Source organism: Harpia harpyja, chromosome 8 (assembly GCF_026419915.1).
Source record: "Harpia harpyja isolate bHarHar1 chromosome 8, bHarHar1 primary haplotype, whole genome shotgun sequence".
In the NCBI taxonomy this organism is placed as follows: domain Eukaryota; kingdom Metazoa; phylum Chordata; class Aves; order Accipitriformes; family Accipitridae; genus Harpia; species Harpia harpyja.
The window spans coordinates 12377377-12401959 of NC_068947.1; the positions used below are offsets into that span (position 1 = coordinate 12377377).

General features: G+C 44.4%; 1 protein-coding gene across 1 annotated transcript; it reads right to left on the reverse strand.

Annotated features, from left to right (window-relative positions):
• Nucleotides 1-3388: 3388 nt before the first annotated feature.
• UBASH3A (ubiquitin associated and SH3 domain containing A) lies at nucleotides 3389-24140 on the reverse strand. Its single transcript, XM_052795098.1, has 14 exons — nucleotides 24028-24140; nucleotides 21408-21461; nucleotides 19608-19794; nucleotides 17092-17290; nucleotides 16206-16375; nucleotides 15105-15313; nucleotides 14112-14238; nucleotides 12054-12162; nucleotides 10523-10645; nucleotides 9623-9715; nucleotides 8434-8578; nucleotides 5879-5985; nucleotides 5253-5359; nucleotides 3389-4379 (listed from the first exon to the last, which is right to left on the reverse strand). Exons 1-14 carry the CDS (start codon nucleotides 24138-24140, stop codon nucleotides 4242-4244), a joined length of 1881 nt encoding a protein of 626 aa, XP_052651058.1. The 3' UTR covers nucleotides 3389-4241.
• Nucleotides 24141-24583: the final 443 nt, after the last annotated feature.

Genomic DNA, 24583 nt, shown 5'->3' on the forward strand with positions numbered 1-24583 from the left:
TAACTTCACTGTAGGTCTTTATCAAAAGAAGTTATATTTTCAGTTTTTAAGATACAAGCAAAACATTCAGATTCTCTAGGTAGTACTCAAAGCACCTATTAAAGTACATACCTTTGTAATGAAATAGATCCAATTAAAGAAAATTGCAATGGAGTAAAGCAACACCTATTTTTTGAAGTTGCATAAAAAATCAAGAAACTAGAAAAGAATTTCCTGTTTCTTTTGCTTACTACAAAAACAACTTCAAAGCTTCCAAGGACATTTCCTTCATTTCACCTGTGTTCAGCAATTAGTTTCATATTATTAACACACCACATTAGGAACTCTTTTTCTCTCCTAAGCACTAGATTTTACAGCTAAGAACCCTCATACATTAAAGATATAATTTCAGCTCTGATCCTAAAAAGTGTTCTTTAGCGGTGAACCTGTGCTCACATGGGGTCACAGGAAAGGCAAAAGTGGGGGTCATTGTAAGTAGAAGAGCTTGTCCTTGCCCTTTCGTTATTAAGACTGAGACACAGTTTCAATGGCTTGCTATTTCTGCTGTCTGTTCTTTCTGTTCAAGTGATTTGGATGGTGGAAATAGAGACGTCTTTATAAGTTAAAGACAGTATTTTGCACCTAAGAATTTGTCCTCACTTGCTTAGCACTGCAGTGTCTGGATTAGAAACCACCACAAGAGAAATATTTAAGTCCCCAAACCCTCTTTCCCACATGGTCTGAAGTTTAATTCATTGCATTCACTGAAGTAAAATTCATTGGAGTGCATCTGTATTGAAAAAAAAAGCATAGTGGGATTTTTGGTTCATGTGTCTTAGCAATCTGCCTGTTAAGTATATTTAGTTTGCAAATGCAGTTCTTCATGCTCCGAGGGCATTTGATTAGATGCCAAGATTGGGCGAACTGGTTGAATCCTTCCCCTATGCCCCCACCTGTAAGAAAGGTCCTACCAGACCTGGCACTTGCCCCAGCTGTGTCCTTCTCCCCTCTCGACACCTGCGTGCATTCGTTTCAGATGGGAACTTGATGGACAATAACTGGATTAGAGTGCTGTAAACTGGCTTTTAGTAACATTATTTCTGGAGTGAAAAGCAAAGAGAAGTATCTCATTGCTAAGTTGTACACAGTGGCAGCAGTGTAGGAAAGCTGTTCAAAGAAAGGAGATGATGCTGTTCTTACAGGTTACTTTTCACAACCGACTCACACTGACAATGCTTCTTATGCCATTTGGTGAAGGGAGAGATATCATTTGGTATCTTATTTTGGTGTTTGAAAAGAAGACCCAGATTCTTAACCCAAATTGGTATTTGCAGCACATTCTAGGATTAATTTATAAGATCATTCTGGAAAAAAGCCCCACATTATTTCTAAAAAGAGAGGAAAACATCTCATGAAAGCACTTGAAATTTTATGTCACTAATTCTTCAAAAATGGCCAGTCTTTTAAGTGGCTTTGAAGACTCCTGTTCCTGAAGGAAGTTTCCTTTTTCTCTTTCTTGTCAGTTAGCGCCGACTCCATACCCCACAGGCAGGTGTGTCATGTAAGGAGGAGAGCACAGGTCTTACCTGCCTCTCCTTACCTGCCTCTGGCTCCATCCCCAGGCGGACAGTGTGCCATCATGTCCCGCTATCACAGGGTGTTATTTGAGCAGCAGGCATTTTCCTTTCCCGCATGAACCTGGAGCACGACTGTCACTCCCACCCATCCTTAGCCTCACTTGGGCTTTTTTTTTTCCATTCCAGGCGGCCTCCATAGAGAAGAGGGATCAGTCCCAAGGCCGGAGCAACTCAAAAGACTGAAAGAAGATAGGCTGAAACCTGGGAGACAGACTCCAAAATCTGTCTCAAAAGGCTGCTTTTCAGAGGCTAGGGACAGCAGTAGCACGGACCATAACAAGCACAGCCGCCACTACCATGTGTTAAAACAGAGCCGGGTCCCTATCCAGAGGCTGTATCCCTAGCAAAAGCTCGACCCAGAAACACACACCAACGCCCACACATCCTGGTACCATGCACGCCCAAGTCCTGGTCAGAGCTGGGGCCATCACTCACATGGGGGGTTCAGTCTGGGGTCACAGCTTCTCAGATGACACCTGTCCTATGGCTTGAAATCACTTGATGAAATCAGAGCAAATCACACCAAAAGCAACAGTTTTCATAGAGAGGAAAGCCCCACGGGAGCACTGTGAGGTGGGAGCTGACTCCTCTGCAGGCAATGAGCTCGAACCTCCCAGGAGTGACCGGAGATGTGCCATGCCCAGGGCCAGTTCCTTGCCCCATGCCACCCCCATTGCCCCGCTGTCCCCATTTCCCCCTCTCTTCCCACTTGGACAGGTTCCTTGGTGAGGGAACAGGGCGCCCAAAGGGGCTGCTTTTCACCAACGGATGGTTGGGCTTGCACCCGTGGCCGGGGCTGAGCCCAGCCCGAGGGAGCAGGTGCTGTGGTGGGTGGGAGACCCTCGCTGGTTGCTGTTGGCATGGCTGAGCGCAAGGCGGAGGTGTTGCTCCCTCCCTCATCACCCTGCTCTTCCCCTACGTGCTGGTTTTCTTGGCCCTTTCTCAGCAAGACCTCTGACTCACAGCCCTCCCTGGAGACCTCAGAGGAGCCTCGCCGCTGCCTTCGGGGCTCAGTGCAAAATCGTCCCTCACCACACCTGCCCCTCTCAGCTGACAGCGAGCGCGTGGCGGGGCGAGATGTGGAGAAGTAACCAAGCCATGGTCTTCTCGGCGCTGCAGTGGCATCCTGCTCCCCCGGAGCAAGAAGAGGCCATGATGGCACTTGAGGTTTTTACCTTTTTCCCGGGGCTGCATCCGTAGCCACCCATCTCAAGCATTCGAGCTGCAACCAGTGATGCAGTCCTGTGCCCTTCTTTGCATCACTTGCTAGCTAAAGAGCTCCCGTCTTGGCCCTGGGGCTTTTGGTTTTCACTTTAAAATTACAGCGCTGTCAGAAAAGCAAGAGCTCAAGCAATTTCACCAGAGCTGGAAAGTCAAAATGACTCATTCAGGTGCAAGACCGAGATACGAAATCTCCACGCCCACAGATAAGAGTGCTTGTCAGACACCTCTCAGCCCCAAAGCCTGAATGTTGGATGGGCTCTACCGCATGCCCTGACAGCTAACGGCATGCATACAGAGATATGTCAAGAAGGAGCAGGGAGATGAAGAGTGAAAATGAAAACATTTTTAGTCATGCTAAGAGAGAGAAAATCTCCATTTTTTCCTTTCGTTGAAAGAAACACTTGTGCTTTCCCAGAGGTAGTTATCTGAGAGGATAACTGGAAAGGAAAATTAGAAAGGAAAACAGACTGTGGAAAGGCATGTTCCTGTTTGTGCGTAAAATTTCAGGGCTACATTCCCTTAATTAAACAAATCACCAAGAGAAGAGCTACAGAGACATTTTGGGTGACCCATCTGGTAGGTGTGTCACCATTTATACAATTTGGCACGGAACAGCACAGAGCAAAGCTGTTGTCCTGCGAGTGCCATCTCAGGCAGTGTTCAGCAGTTAAGAGTTGCCCACGCCACGGTTTTGTCACCAGTAGAGTAACACAGGGCATCTTTCTTTGTCCCAGCAACAGTAAAGCAATCAGTTCAGTTTTCTGCAAAAAGGAATCATTTAGTCCCTTTTGCAATATGGATCACTCGGGAATCACTGAATGGGGAGCTGTTGTGATAGAAAATGGAGCCCCTTTGTAGAAGAGGTAAATAAATAGTCAGCGTGGTATTTGTTCTCACGAAACTGATGGAGTGAACAGGAAACCCAGTGGCTTTAGGTAGAGCTGGTCTCCTCTTTGGGTAGGAGATGACTTTTCTGCAATCCCAGTTTCTCTGCTTGTCTGAAAAGATCCAAGTGCACGAAAAAAAGCAATTCTTACTGTATGTATTTTGGTCTTGGAAAATGCAACATTTTCTATGTTAGTGCCTTTAGGAGTGGAATTTTTAATCAGGTAGTTCTGTATTTATTAAATGTTGGTACTCAGAAAAGGTTAAAAGGTACTTTCTTCACCACCAGAAGAGTTCTTTCTCCCTTGCACGCCAGTTCCTATGTTCCTTCCTCTCAGCCACTGAAATAAAAACAATATTCAGGCACCAAACTCAGAAGTGTTTTTCTGTGCTTTGACAACTTAGAGATGGTATTTCCCATCCACTGTAAGTCTTCTGGATGAAACACTGGACTGTGCTGAACCATAAACTGTCTTTGGCTTATTTTTGACAACTGCAAAAGGCAGAGCCGGCCTTCTAATCTTCCACAATACCATTTCTCCAGTTAAAGGCTGCATTTGCTCCATGAGTTAACGTCTTCACTGGTGGGTTGACCATCTGCCATTTGTTCTCCTCTTTCAGCTCTTCACAGAAACACATGCCCAGCGATGGGATCTAGGAAGGAAGTTACCAGCAGAGTTACTAGCAGGGTCATTGCTTTGACATGAAAGAGGGGGCTTTGCTACAGAAGAGAGCAGACCCTGAGACTGTTCCGGGAGGAGAGACCAGGACATTTTGCCACTTCTGAAATGAAGTAAAACCAGACTGGAGGCCTGTGGGGTAAAAGCTGAACTTGTGTCCTCACCCCACGTTCATACTTGGAGATATATATATTCACTCCTCCTTATGCATTGACAGTGGTAGTAAAAATATATCCAAAGACTGAATTCTCTGGTTGGTCATACCAAGGCAGATGGTAAGGAAAACTGGGGTGAAGAATTCTGCCACTGGTGATAATACACACATAAAGTAAACAAAAAACCTTGGCAACCAATCTCAAGCACAGGTCCCACTTGTGAAGCTGGCGAGAAAACCCTTCTCCACTTCATTCTGTAGCTGAGCACTGAAGCTGTGAACTTACAGTGACTCGAAAAACACACAGCTTCTTAAAGAGTGACTCACTGAATGTAGCTGCATGTTACACTCACAACACCACGGGGAGGAGAGAGAAGGCTAGGTCCAGATGGAGAGGTTTCCAAACGTGCCTCTTGTCTGTTAAATGTTACCTGGCATTGACTTTCCATGGGAGTTGGACAAAAAATTTCTCCAAAGACTTAGCTGCTAGTCACATACTGTTCACCAGGAGAAAATCGTTCTCTTGACCTCCTGTGTTTTGCTAAAACTACAAGAGATTCCCTTTGTAATGAGAAAGCTAATGTTGTTGGTATTGGCATGCAGTTACACGCATGTCTTACCACATAAGCAGGCTCCTTATTAACAGTATAATAAAACAAAACCAAAGCTTCCTGCTGAAAAAAATCTTCTTACCTTTCGTACCACCTGAGCAAAGTTGCTGCTGTCTCTGGCAGGGAGCCCTAACAGAGGTCGGGTGAAAGATGCCAAGGAAGAGCCATGGCCCACAATGAGGATGACACCTGATACACCAGAAAAAGCAAAGAAAAGTAGTAAGGGAGCTGCAGCACTGTCAGGTTACCCATCAGCAGATGGGTATGAGGCTCTTTGGGGCTGTTCATCTTTGCAGACCTCTTTGATAATGCGGCAGGGTATACTGTGCTGGTCAGAAAAAGTCTGGTGTGTTGTAGGCATGCCAGCTAGTGAGAAAAAGCATTTGCTAGGAAAAGAGAGAAAAAAAAAAACTTTCCAGAAAAGTATAGTATCTTATGCTGAGCTACATCCCGATGTAGAAAGATGAAGCAAAGTATACTCTTGCAATTTAGTAGTCTACTGTTTCCTGTTTAATTTTGCTTTTTCATTTCTATCCCATAAACTGCATTTATTTTAATTTAGCGTAGCCCAGGACAAGGACTAAGAGTTTACCTTAAGCTGTGTGGAATACAAACAACTCACGTTAAATGTGTTTCTGTTGGCAAATCTTTGCCAGTTCCTGTTACTGAAAGTCTCTGACAGAATATACAAAGATCTGAAACCTTTACCTTTGCTGGGGCAGGCAGCGATGATCTGTTTTATAACCGCAGAGCTTCTGCTTACATATTCTTCATAACTTTCCGATGGCACCAGAGAAGAGAGTGGGAAGTTACCCCTGACAATAAAATCACAAATGTATGTTAATCTAGATGAATACTGGGACATTGTCAGCACTATTTAATGACTACACCAGAGAAAAAGCACTTGGTTAAAAGGATATAGGTTTTTCTACTGACTGGGCTGACATACTGCTGCCTCAGCTTGCATGCAGCATTAGTGTCCCCCACGGTAATTGCCATGAAATCTTATAGCCAAATCTCATAGCTCATAAGGCACCAGATACAGGGAAAACCATGCTTTAATAAAACTTGTAGTTTACAGTGGAGACTATTTAAAGTAGGATTCATGCCTAAGAAAAGCTTAAGCTTTGAGCAATTCTGTCAGCAGGGACCACTGCCCAGCTATGGACTGCAGACTTGCAGAGCCGCCCAGCTCTAGCAATCCCGACCGAGTTCAAACCAAGGCGAGACACTGACGATGTGAATGCTTTCAAGATCTGGTGCCTCAGTGTTAGCCTCCTTAATAAACAAAGCAAATCAGACTCGGCAACAAATGAGGCATATCTGTATTAGCTGGACAAGTGGATAGTAAAGACTTTCACTCCTAGAGTTGAAAAAAAAAAGTGTTTCCAGCACCAAAATGCACCACTCCTAAGTATCTGAGCTCTTCTACTGAGACCAGGCATTCTTCTTTCTTTTATATGCCAGGGCTCTTCAGGCACTGAATAAACATTTCCTAAAAAAGTAGGAGCCAGGCCTTCAAACTGCTGCGAATCAAGGCAGCCCCACAGACCCGCTAGGGCTTGGGTTGCTGGGTGCCGTGCACCCTGCACAGACCCATCCCAAGGCTCCGCAGCACCTTCCAGGACACCAGCTCTGTCCAGCCGCGGGAGGAGGGCTGGGGGCTGCCCCAGCCTGGCGGCAGTGGGGAAGAGCCTGCAGGGCCCCAGTGTGCAGGTGGCTGGGAACACCAAATTCCCCATGTTGGGAGGCCCTGACAGCCTAGTTGAAGGTTGTCATTTGCAGTGGGTGAATATGGTAAAACCAGCCCCTGGGACCTGAGGATTTTGAACCCTGCATGCGACGGGAAGAAACTGGCATCATATGTACAAGTTTATTGCTCATCCACCCTATTTTTGCCTGGACCTGAGTGAGGTGCGAGGGGTCTGAACCCTGTAGTTAGCATTGCTTCAGAGCTTCCCCTCTGAGCTTCTCACTGCTCTGTATTTGCACACTTTCTTTTGAGGCAAGCGTACTGAAAAAACTAGGGAAAACGGTCTGCTGGTGGTAAAACACACCAGAAAGCACTATGATCCAAGAAAGTGAAGCATTTTATTCCTTCATGCAATTTCAAACGAAGACGCTTGGCTGTAAGAAATGCATTAAGACATGAGAAGTTTCCTTTCCCCCTTTCTTGTATATGTGGGAAACCCCAGAGACACTCACCTTCATTAGCTGAGTAATTTCCTGGATCTGGCTCTGCAACACGAACACAGAGCAGCCTGGTTTGCGACCAAGATGAGGAGCTAGATTGAATTGGAGGCTTATCATTTCCTGCCTTGCTGTGGTTTGCAAGCACTCAGAAAAGGCATCACCTCCCTCAAGTTGCGAGGGCCCCAAAAAGTCCTTAATGAGCACAGTACTAATCTTTGAGCGACGCAAAACAAAACACCCCCCCCTCCTCAAATGAATTTGGCACAAACATCAATTGCAGTGAAACACCGTTACCCTGCCTTCCCCTAAAACCGCAAGGACGGCAGGCTCGTGTCGGGCTCACCTCTCTCTCCCCAGACGCTGCATGGACCTGCCCCGGGGTGCACGGGGGGTGGCCCCCCGCTTTCCCTTCCTCTTGTAGCTGTTGCTTCAGTGACACAAAGCAGCGACGTTTCAGGCGTGGAGCTGTGCTCCCTGCCACCGCCCAGCCTGTGCTCACCCTCTGCCGCGGGGCAGACCTCTTGCTGCTGCCCTGCAGACCCTAAACAAAGGGCTTACTGACCTTTTCTAAAATCACATTTCTTCATCGCTGAAAACCAGCATGTTATTTACCCAACAGGTTATTCTTCATGTTTCTAAAGCGTGCTTTGCTTGAGCCAAAGGTAAAAACAAAACTCCTGGTACCTGACACTAATGCCTATAATGCAGCTATTTTTGTGCGTGACAAACCATGGGCCTGAGCCGGCGAATCTGAAGGCAACACCAAAGGAGGGCTGGTCCCATACAGAAGTATCGGATGTTTGTGCATGTTCAGCTGGACCCACGTGCTACGTGCACGCATGTTCCCAAGCGTGCGTGTGTGTCTCTCTGTCAGAGCAGCAAAGTTGACTCTTGGCACAAGATAGCTGACAGCATATCATATTTGGGGAACACATCATGCAGACTTGAATTTGATCAGAATCACCCATTTTTTGGAGTGTTCATAATGGTTTATGACAAATATAAAGACGAAGAGATACCTCAGGGAAAAAAAACCCAACTGCTTTAACAGCTAGATATGGAGCAATTACCTGTAACTTGTGTCTATTTTGTAAGAGGCCTCTGCCAGCTCTGTCACAGCCATGAAGTTAGGAATTACTCTGCTTCCTTCCCACTTGGTCCATTCAAACAGTCCTGGTTCCACCCTGATTTTGACTTTTTGATCTAATTTAAGCCCTAAAAGAACAAGAAATATTTATTAAGAAGAGAAAGGTACACTTGAAGTGTTACATTTGTGCTGTACATTATACGTTGTTCACTGTAATGTTTTCATTAATGAAAAAGAATTATTGTCAAACAAAAGAGAATTGTGTTGATTAAATGAAGTCAACATTATATTCTTGTCTGACTAATGTTAAGGCACTACAAATTCTTACATTATTATTATTCTTTCTGGAGCTCTCTTGTGATGATCTGCAAGGTACAGGAGATAATAGAAGAAAAGACCTCAGTAATGTTGCATTCTGAATAAACTTTAGACAGGAAATGTTTTTACCATTTTTATATAGCATTTTACTCAGTGGTCCTCGGTGGGGCAATAAATTGTCCTACAGTGTCAGAAATGGAATTCTCTTGTCAAAAGACATATTATTTTGCTGATAATTCTCGAGAGGTTACTGAGTGGTACTAGTTCCCAGAAGAAATGCACTCTCATCGTAATTCTGATATAAACATGATAATAAACTGTGAACCTCTGACAGACCTGTGGGAGGGGACAGGAGAGGAAAAAAGAAGAGAAGGAGAGGGAGGGGGAGAAGTAGAAGAGGTTCTGCAATATGAAGGAATTAAAATAGTTTGGCTTGCAAAGGCAAATGCTTTCAGGAGAAAGTTGTCTTCCCTGATTCACATACATATCCTTCAGAGCACTGGAAACATTTGCTTTTTGGAAGAGGTGGCAGTGGTGATCTGATGAGCAGCTACTAATGTTGAATTCAACCTGACGTGAAACACCACTGTTTCATATAACATTAGATTCCATGTTAACTAGCGAGGACTAGAGTTAATGGGATAGTACTCTCCAGACCATACACATGGCAGCATGTTTGTTACTGCCTGTATTACCAAGCTAGACAAAACCACCTTGTCTTCCCTGCTTAAATGTAACAACAAATAGCCACAAAGTCGTACATCTTCTTAATTACTCATCTCAGAGACTTCACAAAAGTTTGATGAGGACATTTTCACCATGGCAAAAGCACCTGGCCGGTTTTGCTGCCTTACCCTGCAGTATGTGTTGAGCTGTCTGTATGCAGCGGAGTGCGGGTGACGAGTACACATAGCTGACTGTCACCCCCTGGTCCAGCAAAGCTTCTCCTGGATGGGAACAGCAAAGTAAGTTCCTCTTTCAAAAACCACAGCAGATGAGACAATACTACAAAATACTTTCTGCAAAAAACAGCTTGGAGCTTTTCAGTTTCGTTGACATGGGATACATTGACAGTCCCTTTCTATTAATTTTTTTCACACTGTTGGCTGCCTGAGCTCACTAAAAAGCTCATTCTGGTTGTAACAGCAAGTTTAAAATGAGTGTTTGAAAAATAATTTTAGAAGATTCACTCAAATTCTGCAAACAGCAGTTAGGTATTTGGGTGTCTCCATATATCTGAATCATCAGAGATAAACACTTGCACCAGACTTGCATTGTCACAGTCAGGTGTGGCTGCTCAGGGAGCAGAAACAGCTTCATCTGGAGAGTGATCTGAGTCAGACTAACCCACACCAGCCAGCCATCAGGCACCTGTGATGAGGTGACCACATGGTGCTGAACATGAAGCTGCTTCCTCTGGTCAGCCCCTTCGCTCCCCACTGCCCATTCAGTGACAACTGCATAAGACGTTAGTCCCTTGCAGACACGCAGCAGGGCACAGCTAGTGTTGTAGCTTCTTTTTTTTTAATTTTCTTTGCCAGGAACTGGCAGAATGGGTCTCCGAGATGAGCAACCAGCCCCACCGTCTATTTTACTGTTTAACAAGATCTTGCAGCGGTTGCCAATACAGAAGTGTTACCACAATGAGTGCTACTAAGAAGTTTTTCTACTACAAAGCCAGTATGAGCTTTTGCAGGTGATGAAAGCCTGCTTCCCAAGCCCTTACACTTTCAGTAGGATATTATCCAGCTTACCTATAAGCCTCGACTGGAAAACACCACAGCAAGATAAAGGAGGATCGCACTCAAAATGCTTCATGCTGTCTTTCCGTTTCGGCAGGGTGGAAGGGAAGTTCAGATCAGCTCTGTAGTATTTTCCTGAAATGAGGTGGGACATTTTGCCGCTGTATGAGGGAGGCAGCAGCTAACACACGGGCTGCATTTCGTTATAATGGCTTCGTTTCTTCTGAATGGTAGAATGGCTGGTTCTGAAAACTCAGCCCAAAGTGACATCTCGACTGGCTAGTGAAACAGGTCGGGGTCTGTTCTCTGGCCACGAGGGCAAGTGAAGAAGCAGGGTGTCCGCCCAAGGAGCCAGTCTCTCTTCCCTCCACCTCAAACACCCATGCTGTCTGTCCAGTGGGGACCGACCCTGGTCTGTGCTCTCCCCAAACCTCGCCTGGAAACCGTAGGGGTGAGGGGGAGCTGCCATCAGCCAAGACCACGCCAGGGAGACAGCTGAGAACTAAGCAGTTTGGGGGATCGTGGGGCAGTGCCTGAACTCAGATGCCTACAGCATTATTTCAGTACTACAGACATAGTGTCTCACTGGTGTAAAAACCTGGTGACTACTATTATCTTAAAGGTACCATGTTTTAAGGTCGCAACACTGGCTTGGGAAATCACCTGTCCTAACAAAACAGAACCTCTTTTGCAAGTTCAGAAGGAGCAAAATGTGGGAGGAGAGAGAGGACAGGAAATTGTGAGACTTCGGCTTTGTGGGGCTCAAATGAAACAAAAATCCACTCCATATTGATATTCTTTTACCATTGCCAATGACAAAACCCAACATTTCCACTGAAGGAAAATGAAACCAATGAATTGATTATGCAGCCAGAAGGTACCATGCTCATTATCTAGCATGAATTTTGCACACTTTAGATAGGAGATCTCCAGCATAACAAAGGAGACTTTCAGCATAAAGCTCTCCCTTCTGAACTCCTACCTTCTTGTTACCCTCCTTCCTCCTGACACACAGTTCCCTGTTCTGGGTCAGTTTTCTTCACCTCAAAACATACATTTTTGAGAGAGAGGGACAAGAAATTCAACTTTTCGTTTAGGTCAGTGCTGACATCTCCTTTCCACCATGGTTTGCTCTTGCTCTTCTTCCCCAGATTTGACTAGTGACGTACTGTGACTGATCAACAGACCATGATTCTGACTCAAGTGCAGAAAGTTGGAGGGGTCTGACGACCACCACCTTGTGTAACGAGTGGTAGAGATGTTGTGTTTTGTACATCCGTCAGTGAAACACACATCCGTCAGTATCACAAGAGCTTTGCTTGGTCTGCAGAGTTTATCCAACATAAACATGAAGGACTTTAGGACATTACGAAATACTGGTTGCATGCAGGTCAAAGCAGTGCTGTACCTGACTTGCAATGTTACTCACTCTTTTGTGTCAGTGTTTACATTTACACGTAGGAGACTGAATCTCTTGTACCTATTACTGGGATTAATTGGTTTTGGTTCTGATTTGCTAAGATCCTTCCATTATCTTACTCACCATCTGCAGTCAAGCACTGTTGAAGCCAAGATTTGCCGAAGACCTGATCAACTCTTTCCCCATGACGCATGACCAGCACACCTCTTCGCAGGGTGGCATTCTGCGACAGCTGTGTAAAAAGGGTTTTTCATTACGATATTATATATAACCTGCATAAAAAGTCTGGATTCCTGGATGCTGCCTGATGGAGGAAGGAAGAGCAGACCTGTCCTGGGAGGTGTATAACAAACACAGAGGGGGAGAGAAGGAGCTGCTATAATAGGTGCCTATCTTTAGGACAATAGTAAGCCTGACGGGTTCTCCACTGAAGGCAAATGAAAGAGATCCCTGACCTTCATGGGCCACAGATTAGGTAATTCTATGTTTACACTAGTGAAAGGTAGTGATGATAACAGATCTTTTCATTCCAGTGTGGGAAGGAATTATAATTTTAATATATATCATATGGTTGGTATAAGCAAAAGAGGGAAACTAGCTAAGATTTAAGTGGCAATGCTCTTTTCTACACCAGGACTAACACTAAGCTTATCCTTCTTTTCCTAATGAAAACACTACTTTTACACTTTTCATAACTGTGTGGCCAAGTCAATAGTGAGCCCAGTTTTCCTCTGAGGCCACTTTTTACTCAGACTGCATGGAATTACAAATAAATTCTGAGTAGTTTGGGTTTAGTATGCAATGCACATTAAATACAGATGAGAAGATAGGGGGAAACAGGTCAAAGGCTTTAAAAGTTTTTCAACCCATCGCAGCATTACTGCTGCAGCACTGAGGTTAGCGATGTGTATCTTCAGCAGCAGAGAAGGGAATTCTTAAGAAGTGGTATGAGATTTATATTCATGTATTCTGCTAAACGCTGTTGCATTTCTGCCATAAAACACGAATCAACCGCCACAAGATCAGAGTTTAAAACTAAGGTTTTGTGGTCTTGCTCTTCTGCTTAGGAGGAACCCAGAGGCTGGGGAAACTCCTAGACTGGAGACGTGCACATCTGCAAAACATGTTCCTCAGGCCAAGTGGTGGCTCTGCCACAGATCTGAGCTAGATAAAAGAGAGGCTAAGAGCGATCAAGAGCCGGTGGAAGGACACGTGACTTGTGCAGATGTTACTGTCTTACGGTTGTACACACAGCATCCTGGGACCCCCCAGGATGGAAGTTCCCTCAGGGTCCCCTCAAGTTTCTCTGATGCTAACACAAATGAACCCAGGGTTATCCCCAGCACAACCAGAAGAGAGGCCATGGGGCCAGCAAGCCCAAAGGGGTTTCTGCAGCATGCCAGTGTGCTGGAAAGGACCATCTTGGCATCCCTGACAGTCAGAGTCAATAAGGCAGTGCAGGTGCAAATGTGCTGTAGGTAAAAAAAGAGTCCTTATTTGTTTTGCTCTTCCTACCAGAAGACCAGTGGAAAACCTGGGAAAAAACTGATACACGTTGATTTTGAAACTGGGACAAAAACGTAATCCTGTCAGTGCTGCTAACCTTTACAGCTGGCTGTTCTCTTGTAGCAGTTCTATGCAGTTATTTGCATTAACTATGTATCTAAAAATACAAAAGAAAATGAAACATTTAAATGTGCCAAGATCTGGGACCAGGTAAACCACCAAGGTGACATCCATAGGATCTGGACATAAAAGTAACAATGAACAATGAGCCCAATTCTGCTCTAATTACTCTGCTGTGAACCCACATGAAAGTCAGGGGATGTTGTGCCTGTGTCTCACTTGTCAGACTTTTCACCATACCTCTGCACAGCTTGCCCAGTAAGGCTGTGCACAGAGAAACCTGAGCAGAGAACTCATATGTTGTGCTATTATGACAGCAACAAAAAGTCTTATGAAAGAAGGCGAGAGTAATATACATAAGTCACAAAATATTTATGAGATATTATACTGTACAGTATAAGCGTATTTGTGTGTGTGTATATATGTGCATTACAACCTAACATGAAAATGCGAGGGAGAACAAGGAAGATAATATTAAATTTACTAAATGCTTTTAATACATAGTATATCTGCACAAGCACACGGCAAAGATTAGAAATGGAAAAAACCAATTACCTGAAGAGAAAGTACATTGGTTACGCTCCTTGACATACTAGGATTATGGACTTCTCCATTCAGCTTTACATTAGGTTCATTTTCAGTTTGGGTGAATAATCTCGAAGCTGTTACAAAAACATATTCCCTGTAGAAAAAGCAGAAGCAACACACACACACACAAACATATGGGCACACACACAAATAGAAGGGATTTTTAAGTTGTGATTTTGTCTACAGAGACGTGCAAGTCAGGATTCATGTTCCATTCAATATTTTTTGCACACTTGCAATCCACTTCATCACTTTGTTCTTGATTTAGAATCTGCCCCGGAAAAATGAATCTAAAATAATATGAATCGATGGCATATATTGTGTGTAACTCTGCTGAAGTGTGATCCTCAAACAGGAAATACTACCTGGTTGCCTCCTCTCTGTCTCTGAGGACTCAACAAGAAGTGCACCTACACCTCCCTGCTTAGAAAAATCAGCTCTAATCTGCAAGTAGCATCAGCCGTGCGGCAGTCAGCGGCAGAACAAAGTGCAGGAAGCCAGACAGATGCCTGCTGATACAGGGTAAATCAACAAGACAAGGGCTCAAGGTGGTGGAGCAACCTTGGCGTGGTTTCATTTCAAGTTAACTTTGCAAGCCTTTGAAATGAGAAAAAAGAAGAAAGAAGAAAGCACTGAGCCAGGCTGAAGACTCAGTCTGCCTGGCAGAACGTGGTCTTTTAAAATTCATTAGGATGTTCAGGTTGTTCAAGAGCAAACAGGGGTCATCCCTTGAGCAGCTGAACTAATGAACTCTGGGTATCCGTGGGTGTGTGTCCTATGTCCCTTCTTCCAGAAGTCTCAGTGTCCCACCCAGACCCCCAGGACCCCCCTCTCCTCTGCCCACGCTGCCTCCAGTTCCCGCCTGGCAGCCCACAGCTCACAGCGAGGAGGAACGCTGCCACGGCTCCCCAGCAGGAAAAGTAGCTGACATAAAGCAACACCCACGAAACCCCAGCTTACCTGTGCTTAACCCACGTGTCTGACTCGCTGGCCCTCTCAGTGTAGTTTTCGGGAATAAAACCCCTGCAGCCGGTCCGATGTGAGGTCCCGATCACCCAGCCTTCGCTCACGTCGGACTGCTGCGTCGGGTCAACGTAGACGAAGTCGCCGGCGTTGATCATGAGTTCGTCGATGTTCTGGGGCTTGTACTGGAAGAGGGCCCTCAGCGTCTGGGGGAACACGCAGCAGGGTCAGGCTGCTGCCCAGAGCCCGCTGCTGCATGTGCCACAGCGGTTCAGGAGCTGCTTGTTCAACTCTCCACTGGACACGGCGACCGCTACTATTTTCCACTCTGCAAATGCTCTTTAATGGCATTTTGGCAGAGAAAAGGAAGACACTACTGCATTTGCAGTATGTGTAAAAATAGGCACTTGGTTTTCATAAAAATACTTTTTTCCCTGTAACTAGTACAGGCTTATTTGGAAGCAAACATAGCAAAAGCATTGTCAGCTGGTTTTGTGATTACTTGCAGCTCTCCCGAGTGTGACCAAAATCCAATATAAGACTTGTGACAAAGCAATATACTGATCTGACTAAAAAATGTTGATCATTCCATAACTTAAAATTGGAAATGAGAACTGGAAAAATGTCGACTGGTTTTAACCAGGAGTTTGTCAAGCAGAAAATCATCAGCGACAACTGTGTCCTGCTCACTGATATTTAATCTGTGCAGTTTTCATCATGGCTGGAACAATCAAGAAAACTGATTTTGCTGAATGGAATTTTACTGCAAAGCTGTGATCTGACAAATCCTAGAAAATATTCAAAGATCATAATTTCCTGTCTCTCTTATTTTTTCATGTCATGGTAAGATTAGTTTTTTCTGCTGGAGTTGGGAATTAGACCTTGCTGACATGCAGGTCAAACAGCCTAACATAAAGGTATCTTCTACTGATTCATGAGTACAGTTTTTCAACCCAAAGAGGTACTTGAAATAACCATGCTTTTTGAAACACTGTACTGTGCATGCACTGATTTTCTTCATGAAAAGAAAAAGCAAGATGACTGTAGCAAAGACTCTGACCATGGGCTCAGGAAATTAAATAAATCTGATGACAGTACCTGGTAATGCACAAAACGCATGTCCCGTGAGTAGAGAGCAGCTACCCACTGGCAGCTCTCCCCTGGGTTAATGCATTTGGCCAATTCTTCCAAAGTCTTCTGATGGTGAGGATAAAACTTGTGAGCCAAGGTAAGGTGGAGCTGCTTTAGGCAGGGCTTCACATGGCAATCTAGGAATAAAACAATCATGTCACAACATAGAAGTGAAGGTCATTTAAAGCTCTTCTTGTTTAGTCCTACATGTTTTGCATGCTACAGGAAACACCATAGTAATTAGTAGTGGAGTAGATCAGAGTTTTGCTGAATAACTGTTTTGCAGAATGTCATGATTTTAATCATGCCAAAATGATTCATAAATCTGGACTTGATTTGCTCCCTGGCTTCAGCTGGGAGAAAAAAATTGAACAGGGTTTGAATTCCTCTCCCAGTCTGAGATGTATTGAACTTGTTTCTCTGAGACGCAGCTATTCTGGGGTTGTATCCCCTCAGTCTCAACTGGTGATGCAGTTTCCCTTGGATGTCATCAGAGTGGGGATTAGGACCTTCTTCTCAAGGATGCAGTCAGGCCATTAGCCTGGGCCATAGCACCATAGAGATGGAGGTCTGGGGATAGGGAGGATTATATCCCCACCCATCTTGGATATCCTGATCGATGACCTATCAAATTACACAGCTAACCTTTTCGGCTTCTAGATAAAAGCACTGTGTCTTCAAAGTCTAAACCATGCTTCCCTAGCCATGTTATTTTCAAATCTGTAGGAGGAAAGGGTGTTTGCTGGCATAAAACATCAGCTAAGCTTCCCTGCATACACAAGAAATGCTTTCAGTAACATGCCTAAGCATTTGTGCTATGACCCACCCATTTTCCCTCTGATTTTGGTCCTACCTGCCTGGGCTGAAGCCTCTGACGAGAATGCCAGAGCAAACTCTTTGAGGATATTTGCATGGCTGTCACCAATGAAGAAGCCAAGGTAGCTGGTGGATGAATGTAGTGATAGTGAAATAGATGCTGGAAAGCACCGTGAAAAGCTGTCACCGACTCGCTTTAAGGTGTCATACAATATTTCCACTTTCTGGTCTTCACACTGAAAGAGAACAGGAGGAACAGGCTTTACCCACTGGCTCAACAGCCACTATTGTAGCCTGTGTCATACAGTAATAGCAGAAAACAGTGCAGGAATTAGACTTCCTGAGAAAGACAACACACCTACAAACTTGCTTGAAATTCCTGGTATTAAGATCGGCAATACTGGGCAGTTTGATCAGCACAGTATCCTGGTGCTATAATAGGAGATGGAGCCTTCTACCAGCAGGCTGGATAGGAAAGAGCCAAAAGATTTTACCATCTGACAGGTGTGCAGTAACCTGACTGAAATGAAGCAGGGATCATGATTTCCCTCTTCAATTCTAAGTAAGAATTTGCATTATTGTTATCTGACAGCTGAAATAATAGCTCCTGCTAAAACTTCAAGATCTCAGATGCTGAGCAACATACCTAGCAAAATTTATGAGGCATCTTTGTCATTATGACCCTTAATGCTCTAATCACAGCAAATTAAAGGATTGTACGGAGCCATGCTTCCACAAAAAGTGTCAATTAAGCAATTTAAACAGTGAAGAGACAAGGATGAAATTTGTGCTGTCTAATCAAAGACAGAAACATTAAAAATGCACCATTTCCACACTGCTTTGGTCTCCTCCACAGAGCTATTTGCTCCATTTAGCCTTTTCACTAGGTCATGCTGTTGAAGGGGAAGAGCAGAAGAGAAGAAAGGAGCTCCTCCTGCTTAGACCGTCTTTGTCTCTTGAGCATTTCTCAAGCCACATACGCACTGCCTGGCGAGGCTCAGGCGTGGTGAGGAGAGATGCATTGAGGGGCACTGGGCAGACTGGGCTGTGGGGTGAAAGAGGCAGGTGGGATCCTGCACCAGGGCAAGTGCCGTGCAGCAGGCTCCCCCGCGGCTGACAAGTCCGGGAGCTGCAAAAGACGTGGGGAGTCAGGAAACAGGAGAGGGCTGTGTCGGGAGAAGGAGGTGGGAGGCAGGTCAGTGAGTCTCGCTTTCTGCCTGTGAGGCATCCAGGCCAGCTCTTGCTGACAGCTGATGAGCAGAGAATAGCACCGGAGGGTGTATTTATCCCTAGAAATATGCTACCTGAAACAGGGTGGAGGTGCCTGAGGTGAGGGTTGCAATTCAGTCATCTCTTCCAGGGGCAGACCTTTAAACTTGACACCTTTCAACACCATGGCATTCGTTATTAATTCATGATTTTTGTTCTGTATAATTGTGATTAATGGCCACAGGGTACCCTGCTATTCAATATTTTGCAACAAAATACTCTTATTTTCACTGTCTATACTTAGCAGCATGGTTTAGCATGAAAGTATGATTAACATAATAATTTTGTCCAGCTACTCTAGCTCATAACTGTTTCAGCGCATCTCAGCTGCAGCTGATGTTCATGTGCAACACCGTCAGTGTGCGAAAACTGGATACCAGTTGGCTCCAGAGTTTTTCCAGACCTTTGCTGGTCTTTGCTGATACTGGGGTATTCACCTGTGCAGGAGAAGGAGCTCTGCTGGGAAGTTCTTTAGAGGGTTACCGTTCACTCAGAAGGCCGGCTAGGAGGACAGTAGCATCTCCAGAACCAGAAAAAAGCCCAACAAGAGTCCAGCTCAGGAGCCTAACTTCCATGTTAAATTATTGACAAAGTGACTCAATTGCACTGCTGGACTCCTGTCCAGCTCCCCTTGCTCCTTCCATCCCTGTGCATTTTGCTTCTCCCTTTTTCACAACATCCAAGCTTCAGTAGAAAGGGTAAAGACTGGAACATGCCACCATAGCAATGACGTTCTGGCTGGGGCTCTCTGGGCTAGGTAGCGGTTTCCCTGAGATTCCCATAGGCATAATACCAAAGTTGTCTATATCCTATGATAACACTGTCACTGCTGCACAGTTGGCTGAAGCCAGCCACTGCTGTCCCAGGCAGGAAGGTTTAACATCCTAGATGGATGCAGCAATGGGCATGGTCTCTGTAGCCTGCTGATAGCTGTGTGTGGGGAGCAGTTCTTCACTGCTGGCAGGTCCATGTGCAGCCTGGACTGCACAGAGTTGCTCTAGATGGATGCTAGACATGTGTCACTCAGCTACCCTGAAGCATCCCACTGGCCCCAGCACCCAATTTTTAGTATGCCAAGGGCTAAGGTGGGTAGCTAGAGCAGGTAGTGGGAAGAAAGCCCCCGGTGCCTATGCAGGGGCCGAACACTCAATATTAAGCAAACACGCCTGGACCTAGGTCATGTTAGTTTGATCACCAAGGAGAATTTCTGGTGTAAGACAACTGTAGGTGGTCCACTTCCACCAGCAGTTTATATTTGACCCTTGCACGTCTTTTGCGCCTTACCGTGAAGAAGTCGCAGAGAGTGATGTGTGGAAAAATCTCATGGGCTCTGTTTTTCCCGCACTGGCGCTTGCTCTCCTTCCAAAACTCTTGCAGATGGTCATGCAAACGGCCGGTGGGACACAAGTAAAGAGCATACTCCTGAGGGATTGGGTCATCCAAAGAGGGATCGTTGCAGTGGGAGTGCAACCTGAAATCAAGAGCATATCACAGAGAGTAAAGTATGTGCACCGCTTACTCTTGTTTCCTGTGGTTGAAGGCATCCATAGTAGAGACCAGAAAAAGGAAATACAAAGTTGTTGTTTTCTTACAAAGGAAAAGCTAAATTAAGAGCTCCTTACAAATTTTCTCTCTGAAATATTAACTAATGGAGAATGGGTTTTTCTTCTGCTTATTTTTTGTGTACTTTACATTTTAGTATGTGCCTTCACTTCTTTCAATGTCTGAAAATAAGACAACAAAAAAGATATTTTTAGATTTTTGGGGGTTATTCTTCCCCCTTTTTCATGACTGGAAACAGAGGGCTGGAGGAGGAAAAAGAAGCAACGGGTAGAAAATATTGAATAATGCCAAAATGAAAAATAACTGAAGATTAAAAAAATACTCAAAAAGAGCTAGCATTTTTATTCAGCCCTAGTAAAAGCAAACAAGACAAATCAGAAAATGCACAAGCAAAGATCAGAAACTCGTATCCCATGTGATGACATCCTTCACCTTGCTCTTCACATGCTGTATGTTTGGCTTTGCAGCTGTTAGATTGGTAGTGATTGATGGAAAGTGTGGTGGCATCCCTGACAAAAAATTATTTGGGAAGAATCTGCCATTCTCAAATGTCTCCTCTGGCTTTTTACAAAAAAAAAAGAAAAAAAAGAAAGAAACAATCAAACCAAGCCAAAAAAATCCCACAGCAAAACCCAGAAGAGAATGCAAGGAAAGACTGGATTTGATTTGAGAGTGGATTAAAGAAAAAAAATCAATTATCAGCATATGAATACTCTGTGGGACTCCTGGTACAGAAGAAAAACTTTGTAGAATTCAAGACTAACAAGTCATTTTTACTCTAATGATACATCCCTCTGACCGTCAGCCTTTCAGCTTATTTTATAATGAGCCTTTCTCAAGGGAAGAAAATGGGCTGTTTGCCTTCAGCCATTGCCATTTAACCCCATGTTATTACTGCATGTGTTTGTAACTGCAGCCATGGGTTTACAGATATTTTCCCTGTTTCCTTCCTCCTTTCCTTCAGGATGGAAAGTCCAGGTTCCGCCCTCGGGCCCCGTGCCAGCTGCCCATGGGTGCACACCACGAGGTGTGAGCTCTGTGCTGAGGCAAGAAGGACATTTACCCCACGGGTGCCTCTGAGCGCCTTCCCGAACATGCCGCAGTGCATGCCCGCAATCCTGGCTCGGACCCCGGGAACCCCTTGCAGAGGTAGTGAGCAGACCTCGGCAGCCACGGCCATAAATAAGCAGGAGGCTTCAAACTGAGGAGAAGTGTCTGGTGCCATGAATTGACTAATATCACTGTGGTAAAAGTAGATGCTTCTGCCCAAGGCTGCCCTTTCTTCTCCAGCTTTTTTGATTTACCCTGGACTTTCTGCAAATAACCTCGCTTCCCAGAATAAGTACAAATACAATTATTTCTTTCTCTGCATGAACTAAAATGAAAAAAAAAAAAAAAGAACTCAGATGCAGGGGGTTTTATGGCAGCTAACTTCACATTCAGTGACAGAATCAGCACATGAACAAGGATTTTTAGCCAAGTTTAATCTGAAAGCACTCCTTAAAAATCACAGGTACTTACCATTTTGCAGCATCTTCTATCGTCTTTTGTCCAGTAGCAGCCAAGGCTTTTTGCCTAACAAAAAACCAAAACAGATTCATCAGAATAACAGAAAGAAAAATTCTAAAAAGTAAAGAATGGACATGCTATCGTCACCAAGTCTATTCTCCAGCACAGACAGGACCTTTAACAACTAGGTTATTCCTGGCAAATACTAATGTTCTTGAAGCCCTCCAGATAGTTTTTTCCACTACAAGTCTTTAATTCCTTGAAGATTGCTAACCTGTCCTCCTTTGTGTTCTGGAGGTGTTTCCTTAGCAGCCCTACTGACTATATGGATTTCCTTAGGGTTGAGTAAACCACGCACTGGAAGAGCAGGGTTTGCTCGGTTCATAGGGTTATGTTCTGGTTCAAGATGTCAGGCTGCAGCACACCTCTGCTGGCTCTCCCTTGTCCATCACATCAAACACAACCAACCTACATTTTTGCCATTCTCCCCATACAGCCCTTCCTGCCGTATTCTGTTGAAATGTCAGTGCCTGCCTCTGCTCAGCCAATGATGCCAGACTTTGTCAACCACTTGTTACACCTCAAAGTCAGTGTTTTACTGCTTCATGTCATGCTGCTCCTCCTACTCGGAGAGAAGCTCTGTGCAAGCTGCCCTGAAGGCAAATCGAGCATGACTTCATCTTTTCTTTACCATAGGGCCTGCAAAAGTATAAATGTAATAAGACAAGCGAGACCTGAGACCATGGACTGTCATGCTGCTCAGTACTATCTCCTTGCTCCCTTGTGCTCCTCTCTGTGCCGGTTCCCACCTTTTGTCTCATCATATATGTTGGCTGTAGGATGCTTTCCAGCAGGGTTTGTAGAGACCTTAGCACCAGGAGAGCATTAGGCTGTGACAGACATCCTATGCTTCCAAGATGAGCAGTGAAGATTGAAAGATAATGCATAGAATAAATTCTGTATATACCAATTTCTCTCAGATGATAGAGAGTAGGAATAAACCTTTGAAAATCTGTATTAAAAATAGTGTCTTTACAGTGAGAACAAACTGAGTCTTCCCTAAAGCAGAAACTGCTGACATTCTTCAGTTCTGTGTAAAGCACCAGGGAAGGCCCATTTTGTTGATCTGATGCTAGGCTGGATCCTCACATATTTGGTTTTTGTTCTTTGGGGAAACGTTGCTTTGGCATGCTGGTTCTACTTTATGAAAGATTTAGTAATATTTCCACCCAGCCTCGTTTTTGTCAGGCCAGGACATCTCAAAAGAACAACTTTTCAGTACTTTCATTTACGGTTCAACCCAGGAATTGCAGAGACAGCTAAAAGGTTTTATAAAAACGCGATCAAAATTTTGAAGGTCTTAAAGTCAATAAAAGCAAATAAATTAAAAAATAAAGTGCTTTTGGACATTTTGTCATTTTATGTTGATTTGCATAGTGCTTCTGCCACTGCTTCTTGATTTTGACCTGGGAAGCACAAAGCCATCTCTGTAACAGCAGAACTGTTTCAAAGAGGATTTGAAGAACATCACATACAGGACAAAAAATTCGAAAACTAGCTGTTACTTTGGGGTGACCAAACTTATAGTATTACTAGAGAAATGATGAGCCAGGTTTTCAGCTGCACAGCTAAAATTCCACTGTGTATAACTGGGAACAAGGGACCCATGGTTTCCTTGCGAGCTGTGCCCATCATGTCTAAAGTTGATCTGCTAAACACAGCTGTTCCTAAAAAAGCAACATGGCACTTCTGAATGGAGCCTTTTCAACTTGCTTAATTTTCAGTCAAAAGGGAGAGATATTGCTCTCCTTTCTAAAATATTTTTATGAGGGGTTCTTCGACATTTAAATAAAAAGATTTATTTTTTTAACAGTTTGAACCAAAGTGTCCATACTTGCCCTTCAGAAGTTGGAAAATCCTCCCCCAAACTTCCTTGTGCAACCAGAGTGATGTTTGGGGGAGGAGTGGTCACCACGTTTCTTTTTTATTAACTTGGTTAGCTGCCACCAGTTAATCTCTCATCCATTCGGGTTGCCAAGAGTAGCGCCTCATTCTTTACTGTTACATTTTCCAGGTAAGACATGCTTTTGGAACAAGATCCTGATTCAAGACAGGAAGAAAAATTGACAGACTTAGGTGGCATCTTGTTAAGGAAAGCTTACTCTTTTAAAACAGTTTCCAGTGACAAAATCCAGCAGGAGGTCTTTGCCAGGCCTGAAAAAAACTTTGGGTAGCAGTTACATCCACATTTAACTCCCTTATAATAACAGTGGTAAGCAGAAAAAAATGACGGGGTATATATCCCAAGAGCAAACTATGGACATCAACTTCTTAACTTATTGTGAGGCCTCTCAACCTGAAGACGTGGAAGGGTGTTGTGTCTTCAGATATGCACAGTATTTATTAAAATGGGTACAGAGCAGGTTGTTTTTGCAGTATGAGCAATACGCACAGCTCTACAAGAAATTCAAAGCAAGACAGGTCTGATCCCTGTATAGGGACATCACCCTCAGGAAACAGCGTGGTCTCTTGATGAAGAAAGCAAGCTGCCTGCTGTCAGGATCTTTTGAGAAATACCTCTTATATCTTAAATACATCTTACTGTGCAAAGGCAGCCAAACACATTACTCACGCGATATGAGCCGGGAATCCTTTGGTGAGGAGAGACTCAAGGAGTACAGAGGTGCTTTTGCTCCTGTGCTTGTTGGCCACCTTTGCGTACAGCTGTGTCTCCGCCACCGCCATCTCTTCTGCTCTTCCCCTGACTGTGTGCTGAGTGCTGACAGAAATTGGGAGGTGGGAGGACGGTGAGAGGGAGGGAGGGAGTAAGAAAATGAAAGAGAGAGAAAGAGAAAGAGGCAGCTAAAATAAAAAAAAAAAACCCTCAAACCTCTTGTGATCTTTTCTGACAAAAGCTGACATCCTGTTTTCGTAGCATCTGCATCTCCGATTTTTTGGGTTAGGGTGGCTAAAAAAGCAAAAGCTACCTGCAGGCTTTCCCCATCCGCCCCAGCAGAACAAGACTAGTAGTCCAAAGGTAAACACCACAGCCAGGGTGGACTTGCTGAAGGGTCTGAGATGGGATCTTTTAGCCTTTCATTTTAAAATGCCTTCTGAAAGCCAAGAAATCCACCTGAGCTGCTACTGCAGCATGGGGGAGGCGAGCAGGGATGTCCTTCAGCATGTAA

Excerpts from the sequence above, each read along its gene's own strand:
- UBASH3A (XM_052795098.1), bottom strand. The coding sequence starts at position 24,140 with ATGGCGGTGGCGGAGACACAGCTGTACGCAAAGGTGGCCAACAAGCAC. Across the intron at positions 21,462-24,027 it reads GGATTCCCGGCTCATATCGC|GCAAAAAGCCTTGGCTGCTA; the intron begins GTGAGTAATGTG and ends GTTTTTTGTTAG. Across the intron at positions 10,646-12,053 it reads ACAGTGCTTGACTGCAGATG|GAAAATACTACAGAGCTGAT; the intron begins GTGAGTAAGATA and ends ACCTCATTTCAG.